At 34.8% G+C, this 24,825-nt stretch overlaps 1 protein-coding gene across 3 annotated transcripts in view; it reads left to right on the top strand.

Moving 5' to 3' along the window:
• Nucleotides 1-22,341, top strand: part of Klhl28 (kelch like family member 28) — a 45,041-nt gene extending 22,700 nt beyond the window's left edge. For all 3 annotated transcript variants that reach the window (XM_076850236.2, XM_076850237.2, XM_076850238.2), the window contains exons 2-5: nt 6,346-7,244; nt 16,109-16,552; nt 18,717-18,925; nt 20,122-22,341. In XM_076850236.2, the coding sequence (XP_076706351.1) occupies nt 6,346-7,244; nt 16,109-16,552; nt 18,717-18,925; nt 20,122-20,285 (1,716 nt within the window). In that variant the 3' untranslated portion in view covers nt 20,286-22,341. The remainder of the gene's footprint in view (nt 1-6,345; nt 7,245-16,108; nt 16,553-18,716; nt 18,926-20,121) is intronic.
• Nucleotides 22,342-24,825: the final 2,484 nt, after the last annotated feature.

The raw sequence follows: 24,825 nt of genomic DNA, 5'->3' as shown, positions 1-24,825 counted from the left end.
TAGGACACCCATAGCACAAGAGTTAATAACAAGAATAAACAAATGGAACTTACATAAACTAAAAAGTTTTTTCTCAGCAAGAGAAACAATAAGAGAGGTAAATAGGGAGTCTACATCATGGGAACAAATTTTTACTCCTCACACTTCAGATAGAGCCCTAATATCCAGAGTATACAAAGAACTCAAAAAATTAGACAATAAGTTAACAAATAACCTAATCAACAAATGGGCCAAGGACCTGAACAGACACTTCTCAGAGGAGGACATACAATCAATCAACAAGTGCATGAAAAAATGCTCACCATCTCTAGCAGTCAGAGAAATGCAAATCAAAACCACCCTAAGATACCATCTCACTCCAGTAAGATTGGCAGCCATTATGAAGTCAAACAACAACAAGTGCTGGCGAGGATGTGGGGAAAAGGGTACACTTGTACATTGCTGGTGGGACTGCAAATTGGTGCGGCCAATTTGGAAAGCAGTATGGAGATTCCTGGGAAAGCTGGGAATGGAACCACCATTTGACCCAGCTGTTGCCCTTCTCGGACTATTCCCTGAAGACCTTAAAAGAGCGTACTACAGAGATACTGCCACATCGATGTTCATAGCAGCACAATTCACAATTGCTAGACTGTGGAACCAACCCAGATGCCCTTCAATTGATGAATGGATAAAAAAATATGTGGCATTTATACAACATGGAGTATTACTCAGCACTAAAAAATGACAAAATCATGGAATTTGCAGGGAAATGGATGGCACTAGAGCAGATTATGCTAAGTGAAGCTAGCCAATCCCTAAAAAACAAATGCCAAATGTCTTCTTTGATATAATGAGAGTAACTAAAAACAGAGCAGTGAGGAAGAGCAGTAGGATAAGATTAACATTAAACAGAGACATGAGGTGGGAGGAAAAGGGAGAGAAAAGGGAAATTGCATGGTAATGGAAGGAGACCCTCATTGTTATTCAAAATTACATATAAGAGGTTGTGAGGGGAATGGGAAAATAAACAAGGAGAGAAATGAATTACAGTAGATGGGGTAGAGAGAGAAGATGTGAGGGGAGGGGAGGGGGAATAGTAGAGGATAGGAAAGGCAACAGAATACAACAGTTACTAATATGGCATTATGTAAAAATGTGGATGTGTAACCAATGTGATTCTGCAATGTGTATTTGGGGTAAAAATGGGAGTTCATAACCCACTTGAATCTAATGTATGAAACATGATATGTTAAGAGCTCTGTAATGTTTTGAACAACCAATAATAAAAAAAAAAAAAGTAAAAAAAAAAAGATAACAAATAACCCAATCAACAAATGGGCCAAGGACCTGAACAGACACTTCTCACAGGAGGACATACAGTCAATCATCCAGTACATGAAAAAATGCTCACTATCTCTAGCAGTCAGAGAAATGCAAATCAAAACCACCCTAAGATACCATCTCACTCCAGTAAGATTGGCAGCCATTCTGAAGTCAAACAACAACAAGTGCTGGCGAGGATGTGGGGAAAAGGGTACACTTGTACATTGCTGGTGGGACTGCAAATTGGTGTGGCCAATTTGGAAAGCAGTATGGAGATTCCTGGGAAAGCTGGGAATGGAACCAGCATTTGACCCAGCTATTCCCCTTCTCAGTCTATTCCCTAAAGACCTAAAAAGAGCATACTACAGGGACACTGCTACATCGATGTTCACAGCAGCACAATTCACAATAGCAAGACTGTGGAACCAACCTAGATGTCCTTCAATAGACGAATGGATAAAAAAAATGTGGCATTTATACACAATGGAGTATTACTCTGCATTACTAAATGACAAAATCACAGAATTTGGAGGGAAATGGATGGCATTAGAGCAGATTATGCTAAGTGAAGCTAGCCAATCTCTAAAAAACAAATGCCAAATGTCTTCTTTGATATAAGGAGAGTAACTAAGGACAGAGTAGGGAGGAAGAGCATGAGAAGAAGATTAACATTAAACAGGGATGAGAGGTGGGAAAAAAAGGGAGAGAGATGGGAAATTGCATGGAAATGGAAGGAGACTCTCAGGGTTATACAAAATTACATAGAAGAGGAAGTGAGGGGTAAGGGAAAAAAAAACAAGGGGGAGAAATGAATTACAGTAGAGGGGGTAGAGAGAGAAGAAGGGAGGGGAGGGGAGGGGAGGGGGGATAGCAGAGGATAGGAAAGGCAGCAGAATACAACAGACACTAGTATGGCAACATGTAAATCAGTAGATGTGTAATCGATGTTATTCTGCAATCTGTATTCGGGGTAAAAATGGGAGTTCATAACCTACTTGAATCAAAGTGTGAAATATGATATATCAAGAACTATGTAATGTTTTGAACAATCAACAATAAAAAAAATAAAAATAATCCATAAAAATAAATACAAAGTACTTACTCTTGGGAAAAAAAACAAAACTCTGGGTTTCATCCTCAGTACCCCCATATAAATAAATAAATTAATTAATTTAAAAAAGAAAAAAAATAGAATGATGTTGGCCTGGGGATTAGCATAGATAGCTTTTACAATGTTGAGATATGTTCCTGTTATCCCTAGTTTTTCTAATGTTTTGAACATGAAAGGGGTGCTATGTTTTGTCGAATGCTTTTTCTGCATCTATTGAGGTAATCATATGATTATTTAAGCCCATTGATGTAATGAATTACATTTATTGATTTCTGTATGTTGAACCAACCTTGCATGCCTGGGATGAATCCCACTTGATCGTGGTGCACTATCGTTTTGATATGTTTTTGTATTTGATTTGCGAGAATTTTATTGATAATTTTGCATCTATATTTATTAGAGATATTGGTCTGAAGTTTGCTTGCTCTGATGTGTCTTTGACTGGTTTTGGAATCAGGGTGATATTGGCCTCATAGAATGAATTTGGAAGTGCTCATTCTATGAGGCCACTGGTATGGCCCTCTTTTTCTATTTCCTGAAATAAATTGAAGAGTATTGGTATTAGTTCTTCTTTAAAGGTGTTGTAGAACTCAGCTGTGTATCCATCCGGTCCTGGGATTCTCTTGGTTGGTAGGCTTCTGATAGTGTCTTCTACATCATTGCTTGAAATTGATCTGTTTAGATTGTGTATATCCTGACTCAATTTGGGCAAATTATAGGACTCCTGGAATTTGTCAATGCCTTTGATATTTTCTATTTTTATTGGAGTACAAGTTTTCAAAATAATTTTTAATTATCTTCTTTATTTCTGTAGTGTCTGTCATGATATTTCCTTTTTCATCGTGTAAGTAATTTGAATTTACTCTTTCCTTTTCCTTGTTAGCATGGCTAAGGGTTTGTCAATTTTATTTATTTTTTTCAAAGAACCAACTTTTTTTTTTTTAAGAGAGAGAATTTTAATATTTATGTTTTTGGTTTTTGGTGGACACAACATCTTTGTTTGTATGTGGTGCTGAGGATCAAACGCAGGCCGCACGCATGCCAGGCGAGCGCGCATCCCCAGCCCAAGAACCAACTTTTTGTTCTGTCAGTTTTTTCAGTTATTTCTTTTGTTTCAATTTCATTGATTTGAGCTCTGATTTTAATTATTTCCTGTCTTCTACTGCTTTTGGTGTTGGTTTGTTCTTCTTTTTCTAGGGCTTTAAGATGTAATGTTAAGTCATTTATTTGTTGAGTCATTCATTTATTTTTCTTCTTTGAAGAATGCAGTCCATGCAATGAACTTTCCTCTTAGAGCTGTCTTTGTAGTGTCCCAGAGATTTCAATAAGTTGTATCAGCGTTCTCATTTACCTCTAAGAATTTTCAAATCTCCTCCTTGATGTCTTTTGCAATGCATTGTTCATTCGGTAGCATATTATTTAGTCTCCAGGTGTTGGAGTAGCTTTTATTTTTTATTTTATCATTGATTTCTAATTTCATTTTGAGTAATCTGATACAATGCAGGGTAGTATCTCTACTTTTTTGTATTTGCTAAGAGTTGCTTTGTGGCATACTGTATGGTCTGTTTTAGAGAAGGATCCATGTGGTGCTGAGAAGAAAGCATATTCACTCGTTGAAGGATAAAATATTCTATATATGTCAGTTAAGTCTAAGTTATTGATTGTATTATTGAGTTCTATATTGAGTTTCTTTGTTCAGCTTTTGTTTAGAAGATCTATGCAGTGGTGAAAAAGGTATGTTAACATTACCCAGAATTATTGTGTTGTGGTCTGTTTGACTCTTGAACTTGAGAAGAGTTTGTTTGATGAATATAGATGCTCCATTGTTTGGGGCATATATATTTATAATTGTTAAATCTTGTTGGTGTATGGTTCCCTTGAGCAATATGAAATGACCTTCTTTATCCCCTTGATTGATTTTAGCTTGAAATCTCCTTCATTTAATATGATGATGGAAACCCCTGCTTGCTTCCACAGTCCATGTGAGTGGTATGATTTTTCCCTACCTTTCACCTTTAGTCTGTGGCTCTTTTCCTATGAGATGAGTCTCTCAGAGGGCAGCATATTGTTGGGTCTTTTTGTTTGTTTGTTTTTGATCCAATATGCTAGTCTATATCTTTTGGTTGGTGAGTTTATGCCATTAACATTCTTGCGTTATTATTGAGACATGACTTGTATTCCCAGCCATTTTTGGTTTATTTTGGTATTTAACTTTACTTGGTTTCTCCTTTGATTAGTTATTTCTTTAGTGTAATATCTCCCTCTGCTGATTTTCTTCGTTGTTTTTCATTTTTTCTTCATGGAATATTTTGCCAAGGATGTTCTGTAGTGTGGGCTTTCTAGTTGTAAATTATTTTAACTTTTGTTTATCATGGAAGGTTTTTATTTCATCATCAAATCTAAAGTTTAATTTTTTTGGATACAAGATTCTTGTATGACGTCCATTTTCTTTCACAGTTTGGTATATGTTGTTCCAGGATCTTCTAGCTTTCAAGGTCTGGGTTGAAAAATCTGCTCATAACTTAATTGGTTTCTGTTGCAGTAATTTACGTACAGGTCAGCATGGGAAAAGAAAGAAGAAGCAGAGCAAGAGAAGCAGCAGCAGAAAAAAAGTCCTTTATTGTGTACAAGCAATCTTTTTATAGTATTGTGAACAAAGAAGGCAGCCTTCCAACATCAATAAATCAGGTCTTTCAGCTGATTAAACAGAGCATACAGAAGTTTTACTTTCTAATCAGAAGTGACCCGCTTCTCATGGCTAATCTATTCTCGGCCCGGAGTATGTTGAGCTCTGCTCTTTGTTAAGAACAGATAATAAAATTTTTTCTCAGCGCCCTCCTAGCCCACTTGGCAGAACATCCCGTTTGCAGGCAAGTCCTCCCAAGGACAGCAAACACCTCGTTTTCAAGCATGTCCGCTGTTACCTTATCTAAACCTTGATGGGGCCTCTCTTTTGCAAGTAGGCCCTCCCAAGGACAGCAGACACCCCATTTTCAAGCATGTCCAGTTACCTATCTATACCTTGACAGAATATCCCGTTTGCAGGCAGACTCCATCAAGAAGACAGTAATAGTAAGACAGTTATATCTGATTCTCTACAGGTTTCCCCCTATATGTATTCTGATTCCTTTCTCTCATGGCTTTTAAAATTCTCTCCTTATTCTGTATGCTAGACATTTTTATTATAATGTGCCTTGGTGTGGATCTGTTGTGATTTTGTACTTTTGGCATCCTGTAAGCCTCTTGTATTTGGTTTTCCAATTCATTTTTCATGTTTGGAGAATTTTCTGATATTATTTCATTGAATAGATTGTTCAATTCCTTTGGTTTGGAACTCTATGCCTTCCTCTATCCCAGTAACTCTTAAATTTGGTCTTTTTATACAATCCCATATTTTTTGAATGTTCTGCTTATGATTTCTTACTGTCTTCATTGTGTCATCTACATTCTTATAAGTTTTGAATTTTGTTGTAAAGTTTTTGAATTAACATGAATTTTTTCCAATTACAGTTACTAATATTAAGAAAATAGCCAAATAGATAGTGTTGTTTCAAAACTTAATTTTGCTGTAAACAAGGTTCCCCCGACACGTTAGCATTTTGTTTCCCTGGCTCAGACTTGAATTTGTTGAAGGAACAGTGTTTTTGGCAAGAGTTTTGATCGAAAAGTCCATGGTCCAGAGATTTTCATGGCTTGGAATATAGTGTTTAACATTTTGAGTCTCCATCTTGCAAGAAAGGAGTTGAATTGCATGACTATTAAATCCCTTCTAACTCTGAAAGCTTATGTTCTAATATTAAGTATTTTAAAACCAAAAGAATACAGGAAAATGAACTATAAATCTGATTTTCATTGTACTATTTAAAACAAAGAATCATACTGGCATGATTATTTTGAAGTAACTGTCCATGCTTTTTGTTTTTCTGTAGATGGACCACACATCCCCGACCTACATGCTTGCTAACTTAGCCCACTTACATTCTGAACAACTTCTTCAGGGCTTGAATCTTCTTCGTCAGCACCGCGAACTCTGTGACATCATTCTTCGTGTAGGTGATGTTAAAATTTATGCTCACAAAGTGGTACTTGCTAGCATCAGCCCGTATTTCAAAGCTATGTTCACTGGAAACCTTTCTGAAAAAGAAAACAGTGAGGTTGAATTTCAATCCATTGATGAAACTGCTCTCCAGGCCATTGTGGAATATGCCTATACAGGGACTGTTTTTATTTCTCAGGATACAGTTGAATCTCTCCTTCCAGCAGCAAACCTACTTCAGATAAAACTTGTCCTGAAAGAATGTTGTGCATTTCTTGAAAGCCAGCTTGATCCTGGGAACTGTATTGGAATATCTCGTTTTGCAGAGACATATGGTTGCCGTGACCTTTATTTGGCAGCCACTAAATACATATGCCAGAATTTTGAAGCTGTATGCCAGACAGAAGAGTTTTTTGAGCTTACACATGCAGATTTGGATGAAATTGTTTCCAATGACTGTTTGAATGTAGCTACTGAAGAGACTGTTTTTTATGCATTAGAGTCTTGGATCAAGTATGATGTACAAGAACGCCAGAAATACTTAGCACAGCTACTAAACAGTGTACGATTACCATTGCTGAGTGTTAAGTTTCTCACTAGGCTATATGAAGCAAATCATCTTATTCGTGATGATCGCACTTGTAAACATCTTTTGAATGAAGCTTTAAAGTACCACTTTATGCCTGAACATAGACTCTCTCATCAGACAGTCTTGATGACGCGACCTCGCTGTGCTCCCAAAGTACTTTGTGCCGTAGGAGGAAAATCTGGACTCTTTGCCTGTTTGGATAGGTAAATAGAAGGCTTTGTTAAAGGAGTGATATTTATAGATTTTTGTGCTTTTTAAATGTGCTGATTTTCTGTATTTTAAAAATAATTTGGTTTTACTTTTATTTGCTGCTTTTTTTTTCCTCCTAGAATATTTATGTGGTCATTTTAATCACATTGTCATCCATTCTCTACAATACTCTCAATTATTAACCTTCCCTCCCAAGTGTACACCTTTATTCATCCTGGTTACTCCTAACTTTTCTTCCATTTTATGTCTTTATTTTATTTTATTTTTTTCTGGAACCGTTTACATCTTTATTTGGGTCAGACCAGCATGGAGGGGAGATTTATTATTGTCAGTTACATCCGAATATATTAAAGTAGAGAGCTAAGAACTTGTGAGGAGGGCAATCTGGGGGGCAGGAATGTGGGTTTGAATGAATGAAACAGATCCTTAGAAGAACAAACAAAGAAGTGAAAAAAAGCTGGGCGTGATGGCACACACCTGTAATCCTAGCTACTTAGGAGACTGAGGCAGAAGAATCACAAGTTCTAGGCCAGTCTCAGCAATTTAGCAAGATCCTGTCTCAAGACAAAAAATAAAATAAAAATGAAAAAGACTTGGGGTGTAGCTCAGTGTCAGAACATCCATGGTCTCAATCAGTTCCCCACTTCCAAAAAAAAAAAAAAAAAGGCGGGGAGAGGACTTTATGTGCAATTTATGTTCTTCAAAACAATAGTAATAAATGCTTTTTTTAAAAATATGTTTTATTTGTCAATGGACCTTTGTTTTACTTATTTGTGTGCAGTCCTGAGAATCAAACCCAGTGCCTCACACATGCTAAGCAAGCACTCTACCACTGAGACACAACCTCAGCCACAATGCTTTCTTTTCTATTAACTTAGAGCAGGAGTTGCCAGACTATCAAAGATCTAGCAAAGGTAGATATGTAGACTTCACGGGCAGTATGGTGTTTGTCACATCTGTCCAAATCTACCTTTAGAATTTGCCAGTCCTTGATGATGCAAATAACTTTTAGATTTTTAGAAAATGTAGTGTGATGTTATCTTTGCTTTTTCCTTGGATAGAATTTGCTTAAGACAAACTTTTGTTTGATATTTTTCGATAATGCTGTGCATTTCTTTCTGGCAATTTCCAAAACTTTGGTAGATTGCTTTTCTTTCTCCAGTCGTAGGAAACTAATGATGTTGCAACTCATATTCTGAATCTTTTAAAAAAATTCTTACTATACATTTTAACTGTAGTCTTAAAACTAGTATTGTTGAGATTAGTCTATAGGTAAAGCATTAGTTGTGGTAGCTTCACATATTAATTGTTTAGTTCTTGTTCTTAAAAGACATGGATTATTGGCGTGAAGTAAATGACTAATAGAATGGCAAAAAAATTCCAAATGTGAATTTATGTTTTAAAAGTCTGGTTGCCTCTTGGTTTCTCAAATATTTAAAATAATGAACATAAGTTATTGAAGAGTCATAAAAACTGTTCTTGTCTTTAGACCCAGTAATTCTTTTGTCTTCCAATCTATCATAATAAAATTTAAAAATTAAAAATATCATTTGCACAAAGCTATTCATTGCAGCATTATTTATAACTGGAAAAATTGGAACCAACCTGAATGATCATTCAATTTAATTCTTCAAAAAATTCTAATCACACTGTTAGATATGGGCCTTCAACAATCTCATTTAGTAAAAGAGAAAATATTTGCATAGGTAATTATAATACATAGTGTTAATTCAGTGATAAAGATAATTCTGTGGAAGTATTAGGGATAGGTGTTTCTCCCATTGGAAGAATTTAGAGCCCGAACGCAGTGGCACATGCCTGTTATTCCAGCTGTTTGGGAGGCTAAGGCAGGAGGATTACAAGTTAAAAGCCAGCCTCAGCAATTTAATGAGGCCCTAAGCAAATTAAGAGATCCTGAGAGATCCTGTCTCAAAATAAAAAGGGCTTGGGGATGTGGTTAGTGATTAAGTGCCCCTGAGTTCAAACCCTAGGACCAATAATAAATAAATAAATAGATGGATGGATGAATGAATGAATTTAGGAAAAATTTTGTATAGAAGTTCATGACCAAGGACAGTGGCATGGTATAATATGAGTTATGCAGGAAAGTAAAAGCTGTTTGGTATTGGGAAGTATACAGTTCTGATTAATAATTCAAACAGTGGTGAATGTGAACTGAATCAAAGAAGTTATTATATGTCATGATAAAAAGAAGATTTTTATGTGTATTGCACAACTATTTTAAATAGGGTACTGAAACAATCAAGATTAGTCTGTTAAGTCATTTTGGCTACATTGCAGAGAAAGATTGAGCAACCAGGATTAACACCACAGTAATTAGACCAGAGAGTATTATAGAAACACAGTCAACAGATTATGAGGTCCTGGATTAGGGTAGAACTAGTAAAGACAGATAAGAGCAACATTTTTTTTTCTTTTGGTGGTGCTGGGGATTGAACACATGGCCTTGTGCATGTGAGGCAAGCACTTTACCAACTGATCTATATCCCCAGCCCAAGAGAGCAATAATTTAAAAAGTGTTTTAAGAGAGGAAATTGACAGGACAGAGTTTGGATGGATAAAGGGAAAGGATGTTCAGGAAAGGCAGGAATAAAAGGAGAATGAGATTTCTTGAACAAGTGATTAGTTTGATTATATACCAAGAATTGAAAATGTGTGTTTAAAAGAACAAATGAGGGCTGGGGCTGTATCTCAGTGGTAGAGTGCTCGCCTCACATGTGGAAGGCACTGGGTTCAATCCTCAGCACCACATAAGAATAAAATAAAGGCATTGTATCCACCTACAACTAAAAAAAATATTTTTTTTAAAAAAAAGAACAAATGAAAGCTATGGCTTAGTGATAGCCTTGCTAGCTAAAGAGATTAGCATGTATAGAAGGGAGCCAGATATTTTTCATCAAGACGAGGGGAGAAAGACCTGGAAGTCATTTTAGAGAACTGAGGCTGCCACTTCTATCACAGGCCCAGAGCTCTAGGAGACAGAGTGTTTTGGGGGACATGTGAGGACAGCCCATTGCCTATAGCCAGCTCAAATATCTGCTCATATCATTCCAGCACTGCACTCACTGGCTGTCCCAGTTTTGACTCAAGCAGAGCCAGCTGTATCTCAACCCTGTGGCTAGTGCAAGTGGTAAACCTTGGCAGTGTTCAGGGGTGTGAATTCTGTACAAATTCAGAATGCAAAAGTTATGGGGACATGGCCTTCTCACCTTCATTTCCAAGAATGTTGTGGACTGTTTGGGGTCACAGAGATTTGTGGCAGGGGTGAATCCACTGTAGAGAGTTTTTATTAGGGCAACTCTGAGTGGAAATATAGTGTTGGAGGTGAAGCTATTGCAGAACCCTCAGCAAGGTTATACCTAGTGAAGCTATGTTAACTAGACCACCACAGAGTGTCAGTACTAGGGTAATCCCTAGTGAAAGCATGAGAGTGGGGCCACTACCAAGACTCCAGGACTGTAGAAGTACCAACATGCAATACCAGCCTGAGCAAGGTACAGGCACAAAACTCTAGCCTCCAACCATGAGAAGAGCTAGATGAAGTGAATGCAGCAAAGCCATTGGGTTGGGGCTTTCTAAGGCCTTGAGGTCCCAGTTTCTGCCACTGTGTGCCCAGGCTACAGAACATGGAGTCAAGGTAGATTAAGACTTACTGTTGTTTTCCTTGTTGGGGTTTGGGGCTGCTTGGTACCAGTTACTTCTTTCTTATGTATTGGTCCTTTTTGGAATGAGAACACCTGACCCACCATTGTATTTTGGAACTATACAATTTGTTTTGATTTGATAGGCTGACAGGTGGAAGGATTCATGCTTTGAGACCTATCCATATCTGATTTAAAGGAAACTCTGTATTTGGGGCTTTTTATTTGATCCTGGAATGAGTTAAGACTCTTGGAACTATTGGGATGGAATGAAAGTATTTTGCGTCATGAGAAAGACATGAATTTTGGGGGTCAAGAGTGAAATGTTATGGTTTTAATGTATCTCCCCAAAATTTATATGTTAAAAACTTAGTGCAATAGTGTTGAGAGGTGAGACCTTTAAGTGGTGACTAGGTCTTAAGGACATCACCCTCATGAATGGACTAAGGCCATTATCTCAGGAGTGAGTTAGATGTAAGAGGGGGAGATTTGGCTCCTTTTCCTCTCTCTTTTCCTCCCTCTCCCTGTCTTCCTCCTTCTCTCTCCTTGTGTGTTCTCTCACCATGTGATGCCTTCCAGGTGCAGCAAGAAGGCCTTCAGCAGGTGCAGCCCCTCAGTCTTGGACTTCCAGCCCCTAGAACTGTGAGCCAAATAAACTTGTTATTTGTAATTTACTTAGCCTGGTGGCATTCTGTTGTTACAACAGGAACTGGACTAAGACATATTCCAGTTATTATTTTTTCCCCTTAAGGATTTTTTTTAAATCTTTTTTTTAGTTGTCAATGGACCTTTATTTATATGTGATGCTAAGAATCGAACCCAGTGCCTCACACACTCTAGGCAAGCGCACTCTACTATTGAGCTACAACCCCAGCCCTCTCCTTAAGGATTTTTGATCCATTGGCCCTATAATGAGTTGATAGAATTGATTGCTTGTCACACACCACATGTTCTCATCTTTTCTGCTTTCCTACCTTAGAGTCCAGAAACAACATTGTCATAACTTTTGAATATACCATGGCTCCCTAACCCTTGTGTTCCTTCATCACACTCATCTAGTTAAAATCACAACATCCACTTGTGCCATGGTTGTACCTGAGCATTGGAATGTGGCAAAGAAATACACATGCCTGGGGCTGGAGTTGTGGCTTAGTGGTGGAACATTTGCCTAACACCTGTGGGGCACTGGGTTTGATCCTCACCACCACATAAAAATTAATAACTAAAATAAACTTCTGTTATTTGTAATTTACTTAGCCTGGTGGTATTCTGTTGTTACAACAGGAACTGGACTTAAAACATAACTTCAGTTATTATTTTTTCCCCTTAAGGATTTTTTTTTTTAATATTTATTTATTTATTTATTTTAGTTGTCGGCGGACACAACATCTTTGTTTGTATGTGGTGCTGAGGATCGAACCCGGGCCGCACGCATGCCAGGCGAGCGCGCTACCACTTGAGCCACATCCCCAGCCCCTCCCCTTAAGGATTTAAAAAAATATTTTTTTAGTTGTCAGTGGACCTTTATTTATATGCGGTGCTAAGAATCGAACCCATCTATAACTAAAAGAAATATATTGGGCTGGGAATGTGGCTCAAGTGGTAGTGCACTCGCCTAGCATGCAGTAGGTACTGGGTTGGATTCTCAGCACCACATAAAAATAAAATAAAGATATTGTGTCCACCTAAAACTAAAAAAAAATAAATATTAAAAAAAAAGAAATATACATGCCCATTTTAACTTATCTCACTTAGGGACCTTGGCATTCCCCAGCAATTAACTTTTAATTTCCTCAATTTATTCTTTTACTTCCTAGGACTATCTCACATCACCTGTTTTCTCTTTAAAAACATCCCAGGTATTTCCAACTCTTAGCTAATTACCTTATTCCTTTTTCTATTAAGAAGATAAGAAGCCACCAGAAAACTATCTCATCTTCCCATCACTAAATCTACTGTTATTTCTAATAAAGGCTAACCCTTCTACTTCTTTTTTTTTTAATTATTTATTTATTTATTTTTGCATTACAATTCTTAATACACCATTATACCATAATTTATCATATCTCTGATTATATATATAAGGTATGTTTCTACTTCTTATATTCACTAGATTCCATTCCTTTTCTTTTTCTTTATTTTTCTTTTTGGTATCAGGGATTAAACCCAGGGGTGCTTAACTAATAAGCCATATCCCTACTCCTTTTCTTATTTTTTTAATTTTGAGCAGGTCTCAATAAATTGCTTAGGGACTCACTAAGTTGCTGAGGATTGGATTTGCTATCCTTCTGCCTCAGCCTCCTGAGCCACTGGGATTACAGGTGTGTACCACTAGGTCTGGGCCATTCCTTCTATTTATGCAAATATTTTGCTCTTCTACTTATCTTGTCTTTCTCTTATATCATCACCTCACAGTGTACCATATCTTTGCCGTGAACATACAAACATTTTATAATCTAAACTCCCAGATTAATTTTTCTGGCATTCATAGTCTTTCTGTGTTTCACTTTGTAACTCCTCATGTCCATTTTACTTTTCTATTTAAAAAATAATAATTAGAAAAATTACCTATACTCGCTGTTTATTTCCTCATCTCCTGCTCTCTGAAATTTCTCCATTCAAGGTTTATCCCTATTTCCTCAATGAAACTCATCTTGTTAAACTCAAATTGTTCCCTGTTATATCACTGGTACAAATTCACAGTTTAAAATCTAGCTAAATAATAAAACTGATTATAAGTAGGCATTTGATAATTATGAAGTTAATCAAAATACTTTGATCATACTGGAAAAAGAATATATACTCTTATACTATTGCATTATTGAGTTTTGGGACTTGTGGCTGACCTATAATCAGCAAAGCAGTGGGGGCAGGGCTGCCCTAACCCATGGGGCCCCTGCTACAGTATGCACAAGATGACTGGACTTGGAGTTTTAGGGGTTTAATGTCTTCCCTGCTGGCATAATTGGCCCAATTACACCTTTCTACTTGTCTGTTTATCCCTTTTAGAAAGAGGAATGTTTATCCTATTCCAGTCCTGCCATTATAACTTTATTTGGGGGAGTTACTGGAGGTTGAACTCAGGGGCACTCCACCACTCAGCCCTAGCCCCAGCCCTATTTTGTATTTTATTTAGAGACTGGGTCCACTGAGTTTCTTAGGGCCTCACTAAATTGCTGAAGGTGGTTTTGAACTCTTGATCTTCCTGTCTTAGCCTCCTGAGCCACTGTGCCAGCCTGCCATTATAACTTAGAAGTGTAGCCTGTTCTCTCTCTTTTTTTTTTTTTTTTTTTTTTTAAACAGAGGCTCACAGCTGGAAGGAGATGAGACTTTGGACTTTTGAATTAATGCTGGAATGAGCTAAAACTTGGAGACTGGAAGGGATGGAATGATTGCATTTTGCATTTGTGAGAAGGACATTAACCTTGGGGGCCAAGGGTAGAATAATATGGTTTATAATATGGTTTGAGTGTGTCTCCCAAAGGCTCATGAGTTGATATTGTGAAATGATGATGTGGAACTTAATTTGACTATGATTTTTAGAGAGAGAACCTTTGGAGGGGGGTGGAGGGTGGGGGATGTGTGATTAGAATTAGATAAAGTTATTGGGGTGGAGTCACCATGATTGAATATTGGTGAAGTGGGAAATGACCAGTGTGTGGAGAGAGAGAGAGAGAGAGACACACACACACACACACACACACACACACACACACACAGGTCAGACTGCCAATGAGAAAGCCATCAAAAGATGGCTTTTGGTCAAAAGTATTGTCTTTTCTTCATAACTTATCTAGTCTGTGATATTGTGTTATTAGCAAGAAAACAGTCTAAGACAGATACCAACAAGCTTAATAGATATTAAAAATACGTTTGAAGACCCTACATATCTCCTTGCCATCTCCCTCTCTCCCCAAGAAGTAAACATTATTCTGTATTAACCTTCTGCTTTTCATTATAATTTTTCCTCTTGTCAAATGAACCTCAATTACTATCAGGTTTTATACATTTTTATATAAATGGAAGTGCTATATATACTTGGAGATGTTTTTTCACTGAGCAGTAAATGAAATTCTCTTGTGCAATTGCATGAGGAAATAGTTCATTCACTTTCACTGACATGGTGTATTAGCATAGCATAATTTTTTCTTTTACAATGAAATTTTTTTATTTTAAATACTAAAGTCTTACACATAAATAGAAAAGAGTGTAAATTCCACTTGTACCACTCAATGAATTATCATAAAAGTGAGCAGTACAAACCAGTTCAAAAAATAGAATAGCACTCAGGAGCTTCTTCTCTGTCCTACCCCAATGATAATCACTATCTACATTTTTAATCCAGAGATTAGTTTTCCATGTTTTTGAACTTGATATAAATGAAATTATGCAAAATATATTATTTTGAGTTTATCATCTTTCCCTCAAAAGACATATAAGGGGTTGGGGTTGTGGCTCATCAATAGAGTGCTCACCTAGCATGTGCAAGGCCCTGGGTTTGATCCTCAGCACCACATAAAAATAAATAAATAAAATAAAGATATTGTGTCCAACTAAAAAATATTTAAAAAAATACATGTAAGATTCACCCCAAGTACATGTGGCTGTATTCAGTTCATTTTCATTGCTGTAAATATGGTTGATGAACATTTGGACTGCTTCCAATATTTGGTGATTACAAATAATACTGCAGTGAACATTCTTGTACATATACAAATATATGCATTTTTCTTGTGTACCTATTTAAGAGTAAAATTGTTCAGTCATGGGACAGATATACTACACCTTATTTAACTATTCTCTTTTTGATGGATTATTGCATTGTGCTCCAAAGAACTTTTCTGTATATGTTTCCTACTGCAAAACTGACTACAGTAAATGTTCAGCAGAGTAGACACATAGAAATGAAATTGATGAGTAAAGGCACATGCATATCTTGAACTTTATTGGATAGTGTGAAATTGTTTTCCAGATTTGTTTGTACTTGTTAACACTCTTACTAACAATCTGCATTCCTTCCTCCACATTCTTGCCAAGAGATGTTATCATCTTTACAGTTTTGCCAGTCTGGAAGATGTATCATGGTTTGTTGTGGCTTTAATTTGCATGTACCTGGTTACTGATAAGATTAAACATATTTTTATTTATGGGCCATTTGGGTTTTTAAAATTTATTTTTTTCTGCTTATTCTTTAGTGTGGAGATGTACTTTCCTCAAAGTGACTCTTGGATTGGTTTGGCACCCTTAAACATTCCTCGCTATGAATTTGGAATATGTGTTTTAGACCAAAAAGTGTATGTTATAGGTGGTATTGAAACTAATGTGCGTCCTGGTGTCACTATCAGAAAACATGAAAATTCAGTAGAATGCTGGAATCCTGATACAAATACCTGGACTTCACTAGAGAGAATGAATGAGAGCCGAAGTACCCTTGGAGTAGTAGTTCTTGCAGGAGAACTTTATGCTTTGGGTGGATATGATGGACAATCTTATTTACAATCTGTAGAGAAATATATTCCCAAAATAAGAAAATGGCAACCTGTGGCACCAATGACTACGACAAGAAGTTGTTTTGCTGCAGCTGTATTGGATGGAATGATATATGCCATTGGTGGGTATGGTCCTGCTCACATGAACAGGTATTTAAATTAATAATTAAATTGTGTACATGTTGGGAGATTTTTAAAAGGGATTATTAATAATAATTTCTGAGTTTTAAATAATTTGTATGTTTCAATGAGCTTCATTTTTAATTTTTTAAGTGATATTGATAGGCATTTGAGAATTTAACCTGCTTCTTAAATGTAACTGTTTATATGGCAATTCAAAGAAACTTAAGATTACATCCCTTGTATTAAATTAACACTCAGTCATTCTGTTTAAATGGTCTACATTTTAAAACTCAGAAAATGTAAGAGTAAGATTTAGGCAATTTTTAGATTTCGTGTGGTGTATGTATGTGCATGTGTATATGTGTATATGGTCTTTATTATGTTGCTTAATAGAATAAAGATATGGAAATATAATTCCTATAGGACAATACAATATTATATTATGAAGTTGAAGTCTCACTTAAATATTCCTTGGTGGATTCTTATTCTATGATTAAGACATATTTTCATGTTACATCATACATGTGTTTTGGTTGTGCTAAAATCTGAATTAGAGATCTCTGTATTCTGTGATATATTCTTTGAATAAAGGAGAAATATGTATGAGAAAAAAGTTAGTGCTTATATGGAATATTAATCATAATCCTGCACATTTGTTGAAAATTGATGTTCTAAAGATTTTTATCTTTAATAATTGGAGTGGTCTGTGTTTTATTGATTTTTTTTAGTGTTTTAAAGAAGGGAGTATTGTATTTAACTCACTTGAGAAAGTGATTGGCACAATAGTATTTCTTAGTTTAAAAAGCATTATTTCAGTTTAATCTAAACTATTCCTCCTTTTTTGATCCTTTAGTTGAATGAAAAGTACTTGGGTCCCCAACAAGCATTTCTATTCTTTGAAAAACTTCTGGCAAAAACTTCTAAAATAAAAGATTTACGTATTTTAATTTTGAGATAATGTTCTTGGATTTTTAATGTGTTGCTAGAGTTCATCAACTTTTCTTGTCCCATGATTTTGGTCTAATGGGTTTATCATGAAATCTTTTCACAAACACTGTTATCTAGTCTCTATTATGATTTCCAGAATGAGCTTAACAGCATCTCAAATGCCTAAGCCTTTTTCAGAAAGTGAGATCAGAACCAAAACAAGCTCAGTAAGTTTACCTTTGGGCCTTTGTGCCCCTTCAGGGCAAACAACAGTCTTAAAAATATTCTGAAATGGTCTGAAGAAGCTTTTTTGTAAATTCTGATTTGATATGGGTCTCCATAACAAACTTGGAACTACCACAGGTTCTCTGGATGCATACCTAACTTTAATCCTAAATTCTCCTAAATCAATCAGAAATTATTATGATTAACCAGTTTGTGCTATGGAATCTGTAGTGTGCTCTGTACTGAAATCACATGAATTATCCTGTGAGAAAAAACACTGCTCTTCCTTCCTTCTCTTCTCTTTTCCTTATCTGTGTATCCTTAGTTTTCTTAAAAATATTTGTAATTTTCAAATGCATTCTTGTTTGATTTTATTATATGAACCCTTTGAGTTGTGCTGTTTTTTCAGGTGAAATGAAATGGTGTATTCAGGTTTACACAGAGCCACAGTGGTAGGGCTAGTCCAGCTCTAGAAATGCAGCGTGTGTACTTAAACCCAGGTCTTCTAAGTCCTGTGCCTTTAATATACCTGTTTCTGAAACAGTACAGTTGGCCCTCTGTATCTGCAGATTCAGCATCTGTGGGTTTAACCAACTATGGATGAGAAATATTTGAAAAAATATTGCATCTATACTGAACATGTACAGATTTTTTTTCTTATTCCCTAAATAATACAACAACCGTTTACATAGCATTACATTAAATTAGATGTAAGTATTCTAGAGATAAAGTATATGGGAGGTTAGGTGTAAATGCTACACCATTTACATAAAGGATTGAGTATCCACTTGGGTTCTGGGACCAATTCCTTATGAATACCAAAGAATGATTGTATAATGGAATAGCAAACAGTTATTGTTGAACCCTATTCACAAGGTAAACTTTTAATTCTGTAAACTTATTGGCAAAAATCTAAATATTTGGGATAGACTACTCTTGGTTTGTATCTGTTTCTTTATTGAACTTTGAAAACCATGGCAGGTTGAAAATGTGACAGAGGATCTGTAAATTAATTCTTTTGTCATGTGAATTTTTGCAGTGTGGAACGTTATGATCCAAGTAAAGACTCCTGGGAGATGGTTGCATCCATGGCTGATAAAAGGATTCACTTTGGCGTGGGTGTCATGCTAGGCTTTATTTTTGTGGTGGGTGGACATAATGGTGTCTCACATTTGTCAAGCATTGAAAGATATGACCCCCATCAAAATCAGTGGACTGTGTGTAGACCAATGAAAGAACCTAGAACAGGTAATAATAATTTATGAATTTATAAAAATATAAGACTGTGCTTTCTACAGTGATGCTCTTGGAATAGTAGTTCCATAGAAGAACAAGGCTATTACTTTTCCAGAAAAACTTTTTTTGTTATAAACTTGAAAAACAACTAGATAGGCAGAACAACATAGATTTCTTAACTGTGCTTTTAATATACCTGTGGGTATATTATCATTTTCTCAAACTTGAAAGAACACATTTTGGGAAATGCTGATAATAGAATATATCTTTCTAGAAGCTTTTTTTTTTTTGTCCATATAATAGATCTCATCAATTTGTATGTTTTATAATCCCAACCTACCTCCCCCCCCACACACACACACTCCTTATATTGTTCTATTTTATTTTGTACATCAATGATTCATACATTTACTTTTGAATGTTCTGTCCTTCCCAAGGGACACAGTTAATAAGAAAAGGGGTTGGATTTCAGGGTTCCTAAAGAAAAACAAATACATCATTTGAAAATAAGGAAAATTGTTATTTTTTAACCCAAACTCAAATGACATTATTTTAAGGGGCAGGCTTTAAGTTAAAGAAACTCTTAAAACATAAATATCAAAAGGAAATTAACAGAACAAAATGGAGTTAACCATTTCAGAGTTTGTTTGTAATTAGTTTTTTCAGCATTCTTGATAGGGAAAGCCTTAAAAACAATAACTTAAAATTTTGTGTAGACATGTTCTTTTTTTCAAACTATATATAATAATATATAAAGGATAATTTTTAAACGCATAAATTATATAGTTCAGTATATTTGAAAACCTGATAAAATGCATGATTTCTAGAAAATATATAAATATAAATGGATTTTAAAGCATATAGAAATGCCTTAATATTACTTTTCTGCCATAGTTTACCCTGATCTGATCATTAAACATTATGTACGTATATTAAAGTGTCACATTGAACCCTGTGAATGTGTACAATTAATTAAAAATCAAAATTTAAATAGTACTTTGCTGTTGGGGGCAGGGGTGTGGAGATTAGGGTTGGAGAGCAGAGGTAAAAGAATAATTTGACTCTTATGTTAAGGATATGTTTTTCTATTTCTATGTTGCTTGTTAGAGTGTTGAAATATATTTTAAGAAAACATTAAAGTACACATTGGTTTTTAGAAAAAATAGACTTCATAGCTAACATGTCTTCTTTTTATCTACCTTTTCTAGGAGTTGGTGCTGCAGTAGTTGATAACTACCTTTATGTAGTTGGGGGTCACTCAGGGTCTTCCTATCTGAACACAGTGCAGAAATATGACCCTATCTCAGATACGTGGCTGGATTCAGCAGGCATGATATACTGTCGATGCAATTTTGGATTAACCGCACTTTGATAAGAGTGAACTCCTGGAAATCATGTGGTAGTGAAACTTGTGCCACACAAAAGGATGTCCAGTTTTCTGAAAACTAAAAGCTACAGTGCTTTTATTTTAACTTGAAGTGGCATGAAGACTCAAAGTTTTGCTGGGTACTTTGAATTGACAAGTAGTTTTGATTGCTCTTGGTTACACAGTAAATCAATAATCAAAGAAGAAGAAGAAGAAAAAGGAAAGACCTTGCCAATTGAATTGTGCACTTCTTTCCCAAGACTGACATAGACTTGTTTTATGTTCCTAAATGGAGAAAACCTTGCTGCTTTTTAATTTTTTTATTTTTAGCTCTCTTTCCTTGATATGTATCATGATTTACTAGGATGAGAGAGGCTTTAGATTCTGAAGTGTATTGAATGATTGAACAGATTGTTTATACTGCTTGTTGTATGTAAATTCATATGCTTCACATTTTTAAAACAAAGGGCTGCTTTTACTTTTGGTACTTTTAAAGGTTGTAAATAACATGTCATAGTGAATCATCTGAATATTCTTCCTGCTAAATTGGTTTTAGGGCTAGTGGTGTAATATATTTGCAAGACAACTGGTTTTATTGTCCTATTTGGGGCCCTGTTTTAAGAAGCCAGATACTTACTGTTTATGCCTTTTGTATATGTGCAGGTTAATGCTGGATGAATTTAGTTACTTGTCTGTGCTATGATAAGCATGGATAGAATGAGCTGATCATACCAGTTGTTTTAGTTTTTCTTCAGTAGTACAACAGGCTTCCCAGTGTTGATGTAAATATTTGAAAGTGTTTAGGACCAACCTTAGTGCTTATTGATTTTTTTCATGTAAACTTATAATAATTTTAGTTTTTTTTAAGATCTTTGTTTGCATTTTCCAAGTGTTCAGATATAAAAATGGTGCTAACTGTATGATCTATATAACAAGGCTATAATAGATGTTCTTTTGGATGTTTGGGGTGACATGCATGGCATAATTTGATAGTGTTTTTCATTTTACAGGCTTAATTTGTTTGTGCTTATTAAAAATGTTAGTGAGTACACTAATGTTAACATCCAAAAATCATCTAAATGGTCTGTTAGGTTTTTCATGGTTACTGAATAGTGATTTAAAGAAAGATACACTTTTGGTCTTCTTTGTTCTTGTGCTGGATTACATCCTTCTGAAAAACAGAAATATATGCATTAAATATAAGCCCTAGGCAGTTATGCATTACTTTGTACATTTCTTAGGTAACTGAATATTTTAAAGTTATTGAGGAAAACTGGAACTCGATGTTTACTTGACTAATGGTTCTAATTTAGTTCTGCTTTGATTAAGGAAATGATCTTTTAAAACAAAATTGTTTTCATTAGCCAGTAAACACTTATTTAAAAGATATGGTTAACTTATTTTATTTTAGCATGTTTTAGTAAATGTCTGTAAGTGTTAAACACATTAACTTGCAGTTTTTTATGATGTTGATACTTGTGTTTGGGTACTGTAGTCATTTTGTTTTTATTTTCTTAATTTTTTTCTTGCCCACTATCTCTTTATAAAGTCTCTGCAAGACCACTGTACATTTTTCCTAATAATTCATACAGCATTCTTAAGTGCCATGATATTCTAAAACTATTGTTAAGAAGCCATTTGTAATTATAAAACATAGGTTCAGTTGTTAGCATATATGTTATTTCTTAAAAACTATAACCAGGTAATTCGCAGTTTTCCTTGTTCTTCCATAAACTACCTGTTGTAGAGTTGACTATGTACTACAAAACTATGTAAAATCATCTTTAATCAAAAAAGTAGTATTCATGCTTTAGGAATATTTGCACAGATTATAAAACCTTGCAAGTGATTTTTAGTCTCTTCTAACTTAGAACTCAACAGGAGCTACTAATAAAATCAAATGAGATTTTGTATGTTGCTTGTTTGAATAACAATGATATATAGCAATAACTTTTTCATTGCTTTGAATAAATCTGTTGAATAGTAATAAGGTGCACTACTGTGGTTGGCCTAAACTTTATATAAAGAAAAGCAATTTAAAATAGATTCCATTACATACTTACTGGTTTTCTGTTGTTTTTTCTTTTTTCTTTTCTTTTCTTTTTTTTGGGGGGGTTTGCCAGGGATTGAACCCATGGCCTTGTGCATGTGAGGCAAGCACTATACCAAGTGAACTATATTCCCAGCCCTCTACATCCTTACTGTTAACTCCCTAAGTCAGTTGTCTTTGTTTGTATCGATCATATTATTAAATACATCTTATTATACTGTTTTTGATTTCCTTCTCCCAGAAGATAAGGGAATTTGAAAGACAATAGAAAATTATTTTAATTGTAAATACATCCATACTGCTTTATTTTTAACAATGTTTAACTCATGTATTGTTTCCACTATCAAGTTAGTATAAAACATATAATTATTTGGTAAATTAGGTCAAAAGCATATACTGATAATTATTTTTGAAAAATCTAAATATCATCTAGTGAAGACTAAATGTGAAACATCTTGGGCAATAGTAGAAGCCATGTACCAGTGAACAAATTATGAAAACCTGTGAAGAAAAAAACATTCAAAATTTAGAAATATATTTATTTTAAGGTTGATTTTGTACTGTTCATAACATCCAGAACTACTAATATGACTTGACAACTGGTAAGTTTACAATAGAGCTTTCTCTTAGAGATTTGTGAGAAGTTTCATTATGAATACTTTGCTGAAAAATTGTGAATTTAAAGCCACATGTTTCTTGTGAAAAAGGATCAAAATGTTTGGTTATAAATCCCCAGGTTTAATGGTATTAGAAATGATTGTATATCTTCAGACAAGCTAAAGCAATTTAGAATTGCCCAGAAATATTTTGGAAAAGAATGCAGAGGGGAATAGAAATTAATATAATCAAGTGCAAAATAATTGCCTTTTATAATTACATTACATAAAGATTTAATCTGTTAGGAATGTTTGGCAATTTAATATTTGTTGGATGTAGGAAAATAATTGACTTTTTTTTTTTTTTTTTTTTGGTACCAGGGGTTGAACTCAGGGGCACTTGACCACTGAGCCACATCCCTAGCTATTTTTGTATTTTTTATTTTTTTATTTAGAAACAGGGTCTCACTGAGTTGCTTAGTGCCTCACATTTTCTGAGGCTGGCTTTGAACTTGGGATACTCCTGCCTTAGCCTCCCAAGCCGCTGGGATTACAGGCATGTGCCACTGTGCCTGGCTAATTTAACTAATTTTTAATGTAATCCAAAGTTTTACTTACAAGCTCCATTTGTTATTGCTAATATTGTTTTAAATATGGATGAATATTATAGGAAGTAACAGCAAGTGATAGGAAAAAGTAAGTGATAGGAAAATGGCATTACGTTTTGAAAGTTTATTTTGATGGTTTGACAGATATGGAGGGTCTACTTTTATGAAGGAGATATTGTGTTAGATTCTGTGGTGGCTAGAGATATAAATAAGATACACTCTTTTCACTTAAAAGAGTAAAATGCAGTGTAGGAGTCCTGTACCCCAATAACTGTATGGTAAAATATAAATCTAATTCCTTGTCTCCAACTTCATAATTTCCTAAATACCTAGATTACTTATAAACAATTATTTAGAGTCTGATTAGGTTTTAATGGCATGAAAAAGAATTATGAAAAACTTGACTTATAGAACTCTACATTTCCTGAAATTGGATAATTATTTCCTAGAAGAAAAACAAAACTGTAGGGGAAAAAAAAAAAAACCAAAATATAAAGTAAATATCAAAGCTCTGGCTAACACTGAGGAAGATGTATGTACATATCATGCTGTGTTAATTTTCAGTTTTGGTGTTGGATTCCTAGTATTGTCACCTAAGTGCTCATTTTCAGGAAAATCAGATTCTACGGTAAATTTACTGCTTAAAGTTCAATAAACTTGTGGTAACCTCTATAACCTCTGTAGTGGAAAGTTAAGAAATTATAAATGTCTCATGTCAAGTTAACATCCAGTTCTACTCTTTAACCTTTCTTCCTTTTGTAAACAGCACTTGTAATTAGACATGATTTAATTAGATAACGATTCTGTGGCTGGATATATATTGACTTTTCACTTACAGTATATTGTTTCAATGTTGATACACAATTGATGAGACAGGAATACAATTAGTACATTTTAAATATTATAGGTTTACAAATTTTCTTACTAGTGTGAATATGGAGTCAAATAAAAATCCAGTTTACATCTCTGCAGAGAGAAAAATTGTTATCCATATGTCTTTTATATTATACATATTTAACTAGAGATAATTTATTGTTAATTTTGTCAAGTTATCATGTGTAAAGTTTCATTCATTTTAAAATACTAAGCAAAAAGTTCCAAGTTTGCCTTAAAATACAAGTGAAATTAAAGAACTGGATGATAATGCCTATATTTTTGCCTTATGAATTGTGCTGTATCATAAACCAGAGATGGTTTTGATTTTAACAGGATTCTGAAATTTTGTAGATGTAGGGTACTAATATTTGTACTCTCTTGCAAAGAATGTGGATAATGTTAATGTTTAAATGTTT

Source organism: Callospermophilus lateralis, chromosome 3, assembly GCF_048772815.1.
Source record: "Callospermophilus lateralis isolate mCalLat2 chromosome 3, mCalLat2.hap1, whole genome shotgun sequence".
NCBI lineage: Eukaryota > Metazoa > Chordata > Mammalia > Rodentia > Sciuridae > Callospermophilus > Callospermophilus lateralis.
This window is presented reverse-complemented; position numbering and strand designations above follow the sequence as displayed.